The 7,660-nt window shown below is 43.1% G+C and overlaps 1 protein-coding gene across 3 annotated transcripts in view; it reads right to left on the bottom strand.

Moving 5' to 3' along the window:
* The window catches only part of LOC116706724 (uncharacterized), a 42,428-nt gene that overhangs the window by 28,205 nt on the left and 6,563 nt on the right, over positions 1-7,660 (bottom strand). For 2 of the 3 annotated variants that reach the window (XR_004336305.1, XM_032543680.1), the window contains exons 7-13: positions 6,249-6,409; positions 5,738-5,884; positions 4,804-4,906; positions 3,852-3,980; positions 2,634-2,816; positions 1,531-1,778; positions 449-1,372 (exon numbers count right to left, since the gene is read on the bottom strand). Coding sequence is in view for 2 of the 3 variants with exons in the window: in XM_032543680.1 (XP_032399571.1) it covers positions 449-1,372; positions 1,531-1,778; positions 2,634-2,816; positions 3,852-3,980; positions 4,804-4,906; positions 5,738-5,884; positions 6,249-6,409 (1,895 nt within the window). In the remaining variant the exon portion in view is untranslated. Of the gene's footprint in view, positions 1-448; positions 1,373-1,500; positions 1,779-2,633; positions 2,817-3,851; positions 3,981-4,803; positions 4,907-5,737; positions 5,885-6,248; positions 6,410-7,660 lie in introns of those variants that run through there. The other variant, XM_032543681.1, reaches the window with a different exon arrangement.

Genomic DNA, 7,660 nt, shown 5'->3' with positions numbered 1-7,660 from the left:
AAAAAAAAAAAAATCTGCTATGCAAAAGGTCTACTAACTACAGCAGGTCTGTCGAGCTTCAGATTTAGCAAATGTCAAAAGGGGGGTGCATGTTGCCCTACATTAATAGAAAATATACCGTTTTAACATTGGATATGGGCACGCTTACAGTCCAACAACTCCAAACAAACTCATCCAATATAGAGTTACGTTTGTCCAACATACCGTAAGCCCTGTTCCTTATAAAAGTGGAGTCTATCATTTTCAGATGTCAGAAAATTGACGCCCAAGATGACATCCCCAAATGTCTTGTCCCCCCCCCCCACCTCAAATTTATTGAGTTTACTTTAGTTTTGGTCAAAAAACTAAAAATGATTAATAAAAAAAAATATTTGGGGTCAAAGGACATGGATTTGTGTTAAAAAAGGTTAGGCCAAACTGAATGCGTTTTCTGAAACAGATGCATTACCCATCGACAGCATCCGGATTCTGGTCATGGAGGTCATAAGAATCCCAGAGAAGAGTGGGACTCCCCTCTGTGGTGCAGATGGACTTGTCCCTTTTGTCAGTAATAGTGCTGGAGAGGATGTTGCAAATGGGACTTAGTTGAGGATCCTCCAGAGTGCTTTGTTTATGCAGTGTCCGTCTCCTGCTCTGTGGCCCTCTGGGCTGGGTACTGCTCAACACGTCAGTCTGTGTTGGCGGATCTGGAGACCTGTTGGACTGGTTGGGGCCAGAGGCATCGTGGGATTGAGAGTCTTTTTTTTGCGGCGTTTGGTTCTGCGTGATGGTAACTGTGTACGAGTTTTCCAGATCGTCTACCGGCAAGCTTAGCCAAGGATTATTGGGTCGCGCAGCTGAACGCTTCACTTTGATCTCTAAGTTTAGAGAATCCACGGTTACTTTAGGGATGAGCTGGATGCAGGCCATGGAGGAGTTTCCCACAGAGCCAAACTCCTCTCTGTGATCTTCACAATCTGAAATATTGTCCATTAGATGCTGGGTCGTGGCAGGCCTTACAGAGTCCCTGGTCCCAGCCAATCTGAACAGAGGACCTTCTAGTCCTTCCCTCCCGCCGCAGGTCTCCAGCTGGCTGCCCCCAGCTCCATCGAAGCCTGAGTCAAATGAGCTGAGGGAGGGGGGTTTGCCTTCAGATGACACCATCCATGTAACCGCAGTGGATGGAGACTTTCCGAGAAGATGGGCTGCTTCCTTAGCACCTTCACATTTAGTGAGGTCTTGAACATCCTGAACTGTTCCGTTTGCAGCGCTGTCAGCAGAGGAATTGGCGTGGCTGCTCCGCAACAACTCATACTGCCACTGTAAGGCCAGCTGGAGGGGACCGACAGCCACGGGTCCCGAAGAAATTAGAAGTTTCCTCAAAGTCATGCACCTGATGAATAAAAGATAACTGAATAACTGGCCATGTAACAGTACTGTACAATGCCAAATGTACTAATAGTTTCTATAAAAGAAACTTCTGTAAGAGGACTAACACAGCCATAGTTTTCCCTTTATAACCTCGTGACATGGAAATCAATGCTCTCTCACCGCTGAGACATTTGCTTGCCCGCCTCCTGGACATCGCCATCTAGGATGGCCTGAGACAGATGAGCCAGATGAACCAGCTCCTCCATATCTGGAGGGGGATTCTTCTTCAGAAAAGCGGACATTTTATACCTCCACGCAGGGATTTTCCCCCAGTTCCTGCTCTGTTTGGAAACGTTGTCTCCGCTAACACCTGACAAAAGTTCCTGGAGGAAGTTCTCACAGAGGACCAGCCCGTACCAGCTGCTGGCCTGGAAGAGGAACAGGAAACATGTTCACGATTTCAATTACAGGGAGGTTGAGGGTAATAGGTGAGGTGGTGCACGTTTAACTCAAAGACACCACTGTCAATTTATTTTTTAAGCATTTTCTTCAGTCAATTTCGGAGATAAAAGTTGCAAATCCTCATGTTGGAGAATATGGTGCGTAATAGAAGTTATTTAAGTTTGTTAACATGCTAAACTCACATTGGAACTTGAAAGACTGGGGCCTAGATCTTTAATGCGGATAATACAGTATATATAAAAAAAATAAAGAGTACATCGGACAGCACTGTAATACTTTATTGCCACGCAGACATTTCTTCAGCTCGTTTCACAGGCTGAAGAAGGGCACCCTGTTAAAGTTTTAGAATGTAAAGCCTGTGAATCAGAAAAATAAATTCAAACTGGGCTTTACAGTGCCAAACTCTGCAGTTCATGGGAGATCCCTCTAGACCACATGTGTCGACGCCCGCAGGCCAAGTCCGGCCCCTGCTAATTATTATCCGGCCCCTATATACCTTTAGGTCCACAATACATTTTGGTCCCCCTACTTTGTCACTTTATTTTTTTAAAGCTTTTTCCAAATGTTTGGCATTTTCCTTAGACATTTGTTGACCTAACTTAGTGAGACTATATGAGACATGCAATAATTCAGTCAAATATAATGTACTTTTCCCATGACATAAAAGAAATAAACTGACTGGCCCTTGATGTGATTCATTTTCTAGAGTGGCCCTTAGGGAAGGTGAGTTTGACCCCCTTGCTCTAGACTACAGCACAACACCATGGAAACGAGCACTGAGCGTGACCACTTTCAAATGTCCTCAAATGCTGAGAACTTGCCTTGCTGTAGTAATGATGGTAGCTGGAAACTGCCCTGAGGGTTTGGAGAATGAAGTGCACAGCAGAGTGGAGTTTCTCCTTCAGCCTCTCCAGATCCAAGACCCAGCGCTCCCTGGTCTGACCATCAAGCAACCGGATCTCTGATACCGTGTGGATCACATCTTCAGCACAGCGAATGAGAGCCTGGTAGGTGACAGGTGGGGAGGGTTCCAGTTATTTGAAGATAGAAGTGAAGTGAACAGCTCTTCCTAAAAGATGAGATTATCTTATATGTCAGCGTAATTGGAACCACTAATGTCAATCTAATAAAGAGACGTATGCATGCTTGTGTGTTATCACCTCCGACTCGATTCCTGCTTCCAACGTTACATGATTGGATATACCAAACTAGCTTTTCTTCACTTTCCTGGAAGTACGAACTGAAAGGAACATCACGACTGGTGTGTGGAATAAATGTTGGTGTCTATTATTTTGCTAAGAGGATATTCAATAAAAACTTATTTTCCAACATTAAATATCAGAAAGCCAGACACTGTATCGTAATGATTTGCTGTGAGCTGTAGCCTACATTCACAGAGTTAGAACATAACATAGTCTCAGAGATTATTCCTTCACAGCGCGGTGCAATGTGAGAAACTCTCAGAGCTGAACCGGGCAGACAGCAGTTCAGACTCACCCTGGGTCGGGTTAATTAAGTCTACTGCTAACTTAGAACACTAATAACATTACCGTCGCTAAAATACCCCCGCAAACCAAATCCATACATCACCGTCACGGACGGGCGCACGGACGGGCACACACACACGCACACACGCACACACACGCACACACACGCTGGGTAGCGCACTGCCATGAGGCAATGAGGCAAATGTCTGATTACTCCACATTTTCATTGTGATATTTGTGATTTCATTCTGAATCGGAATCTGAAGGTAAGTCAGGAAGTTAGTAGCAGGCTATACAGTGGAGTTGCATGAGAAGTGGTTTGGGATCCTTCTGTAAGTCATTTTAGGATACAATTCGGTTTTGGAGAATCCCACAAGCAGTAATACCACAGGCCAAGCAACTGGTCTGTTCCAAACAGGCACATCTTTCAACAGGCCGTGTGCTAGTGATTACTAATGCTGACAGGAAGCATGGATGAGTGACTGATAAAACAGGCTACATGTTACACAAAGCCACTTAACAGAACACACTGATGATTAACTAAATAAGTACCATGGCATGAGTGTGAATGGAGGCCTTAAATTCAGACACCAACATCACGGCCTTTGCAGCATCCTTGGCAATCTCCATTTTGTAAGGCTGGAGTTTCTCTTCAAGAAGAGTTTTGATCTGCTCTGTGATCTGTAAGCAGAAGAAAACCCATTCAGTTCATAGAGGTAGCAAGACATTTTAACCACAGCTATTTGCCTTAACAGACATTTTATCATGCGGGTAAGATATCACTATCTTCTTAAAAAGGTCCCATGACATGGTGCTCTTTGAATGTTTTCTATAAACCTTCCCTAATACTGTATCTGAAGTCTCTTTTATATAGACCTTAGTGGTCCCTAATACTGTGATCTGAAGTCTCTTTTATATAGACCTTAGTGGTCCCTAATACTGTATCTGAAGTCTCTTTATATAGACCTTAGTGGTCCCTAACTGTATCTGAAGTCTCTTTTATATAGACCTTAGTGGTCCCTAATACTGTACTGAAGTCTCTTTTATATGACCTTGGGGTCCCTAATACTGTATCTGAAGTCTCTTTTATATAGACCTTAGTGGTCCTTAATACTGTATCTGAAGTCTCTTTTATAGACCTTAGTGGTCCCTATACTGTATCTGAAGTCTCTTTACATAGACCTTAGTGGTCCCTTAATACTGTATCTGACGTCTCTTTTATATGACCTTAGTGGTCCTAATACTGTATCTGAAGTCTCTTTTATATAGACCTTAGTGCTCCCTAATACTGTCTCTGAAGTCTCTTTTATATAGACCTTAAATGTTCAGTTTGTTTAATAAAATGTTTTTTATTATTATTTTAGGAGTATACTAAAAGCTTCATAAAAAAGGTAGAACTGGTTACATCCGGTTTTTGATTGTTATTGTGATATTCAATGTTATCGCATATTTTCCTCACATCGTACTGCCCTACAAACCGCCAAACCCTTGTCCACTGACCCACCTGCAGTGCGTCCTCTCGCAGCTGGAACACCTGCAGCTGGAGGCGGGCCTTAGAAAAGGCCTGCTGCCACAGCAGCTCCACTTTCTCCACTGCTGCAGTTATCCTGTGAAGTACGAAAAATCTCTTTAAAATATATCTGGCATCGATTCATATTTATAACAACATACTCTACTAGTTCGTGGTTGCTAAAACACCTTGGAACAGCGCATGTCTATTTCATGAGACAGGTGCGTGGGAGAAGAACGAGTTGGTCATAGGAAACGTAGAGAAAGCACAAGATATATGGTTACTGTATATAAATAAAGTTGTCCTGTTGATTGTGTTCATTTATGTATGCATTAATGCTGCATGTATTATTTACATGCCCTGATGAACACACACACACGCACTTCTTTACAGTTCCATGTTTAGTAACCAATCATGTATGTATGCCTAAATTCATGAACAGAATGTGATTGGTGGCGACTTACGACCACTTCCTACTAAAAGTTGGCATCTTAGTGTTTCATACCATTTGCCTAATGAAGGTCTGGTGCCGAAACGTTGTGGTTAAATTTATCTTTACAAGTAGTGTGCGCGAGTGTTTGCTAAAACACTAAAAAGAAGGCACCCTGAAAAGGTCTTAATACAAACTAAAGATGTCCAGAGTTTCATTTTTAAATGAATAAAAAAATGTATTATTATTATTATTATTATTAGGTAAGAGGTACGCTATAGAGCAGCAAAAATTTAATTGAGTAGTTTGAAATTTTTTTGTAAATATTTTCTTGATTCTTTACTCCTCTGTAACAGTAATTGAATAGGTTTCTAATTTTAGGACTGTGCTTCAGCTGTTGTGCAACACAGGACCATTGCAATATTTTACCGTATGTGTGGGAAGTGTTATCACAGAGGATTAAGATTTGAGAGAAGCGCTCGGGGGGGGCTGCTATACCTGCTGTGGTTCTGGTGCATGTCCAAGGCGGTGTGGTTGAAGAGGGTGGTGCCAGCCATCGCCTGGTAGCACGGCTCCATCTCAGGGTAACGCAGCTTCTCCACCACACTCTCACAGTGCCAGAGCAGGTCATCCAGCCCCAGCTCCCTGCAGAGCAAAACAATACAGGTCAGTTTAAAGATGGTGTAGCGGGGGAAAGAAAAGTGCAATTCTGGTTTTGACTGTATACCCTTCACTGGTGGTGTACTAGTTATTTGAGCTGTGTCGGCTGATATCAGGCATTTCCCAACTATTGTTTTCGGCATTTATAACGTCCAATAAAAAATAAACAGATGAATAAATAAATTGGCCAATATATCAGAATATCAGATATTTAAATACAATATTGGTATCGGCCTTTAAAATCCTTTATTGGTCGAGCTCTACTAGTTTTTAGGGTTGGAAACTGGCTACGCTTAGACTTAACATCCTGCAATTTTGTGTAATTTGCAACAAACAAGTAGAGCCTCACCTCCTGAGCGTCTGGAACGTGGCCTCGTTGGTGGAGCAGAAGTGTTTGAGCTCGCTGAAGGTGGAGGGCAGCGGCAGCCGGGACAGAGACGTCAGGGTGGAGATACACGAGGGCAGCCGCTTGACCACAGACAGGAACGCCTGAACAAAGTCGTCGATCTCCTGCAAGGAGCAGCACAGCGCCAGAGTCAGTTTCTAACGCCGAGATGGTTCACGCCATCGTTGGTGCGTTTTACATGCACGGCCGTGTAAACACACCAACGATGGCGTGAACCATCTCCACCATCCAGTTCTCCCTGCAGACACGAGCGGGGACGAATGGGAAGAATGACAGTGACTCACGCTGGTGCAGCAGGTGGCGCTCTCCTGTGAAACTGATCCAAATTAGTCCTTCTTCCAGTTGACCTTTGTCTAAAATCACAACAACTTGGAAATCGAAGAAGATCATGAACAAATTTGTTGTGTGGTAAATGGGTCTTTTTTGGGGAGGGGGGCGTATTTTATTTGCATAGGACAGCTGAAGATATGAAGGAGGAGGAATGCCTTTCAGCAAAGGGCTGCAGGGCGGAGTCAAACTTGCAACCGCTGAGTCAAGGAATAAACCTCTATACATGGGCACGCCTGCACCAGGTGAGAAGTGGTTCTTCTTGATACCACTTGTCACATCCAAGTTCTCAGTGGGTTTAGAAGGATTAAAGCTCTGTTGTTTTTGGCAACGTTGCTTCCAAATGTTCTCTTCCATTTCTGAGTTAAAAACAATGGCGGTGGAGTTGGGAAGGGCAGTCCTAACCTAGGGGGCATGCGCAGACCCAGACCTTACCCCGGTTAAGGTGTGTACATGCACAAACACCCCGGTCACTAAGGAGCTCTATAGGTCTGTTGACAATGAGAACGCTGATGTTAGCCGGCGTTGACATAGAGTAGCGTTTGAGAAACCAGGGTATTGTCTTTACCTGAATATAAAAATCACATGTAAACTCACTGACTATTGTCAAAACATTCATTTTGCCATTTTTCCCATGAGTTACATGAAATGCTCTAGACTAATCCAACTTATTAAGCTTGTTGCCATAACTTCTTATTGCTTTAGCTGGTGACACAGTGACAGTGATACCCGGTTTAGCTCACAATACATCCAGAGTCGGTAGTAGTTTCTACCACTTGAAATGCCAAAATGCATCTGTAACTTAATCTTACTGTAAATTAATGATTTTCTGTCTGAGCAAAGTATTCATCCAAAATTTATGACCTCCCCAAAACCCACCGCTTTTGTCCAAAGAATTGACAAACTGAAAGTTACATATGGCCACTTCAAGTTTATATTATATTTAAACATGTTTATATATAGTTTATTTTCATAATAAATCAAGCTGTTGAGAGACTTAATGTAAGGCTGCTCTGATTTATGATCCA

Source organism: Etheostoma spectabile, chromosome 18, assembly GCF_008692095.1.
Source record: "Etheostoma spectabile isolate EspeVRDwgs_2016 chromosome 18, UIUC_Espe_1.0, whole genome shotgun sequence".
Taxonomy (NCBI): domain Eukaryota; kingdom Metazoa; phylum Chordata; class Actinopteri; order Perciformes; family Percidae; genus Etheostoma; species Etheostoma spectabile.
Note: the sequence above shows the minus strand (reverse complement) of the source record. Positions and strands in the feature narration are given on the sequence as shown.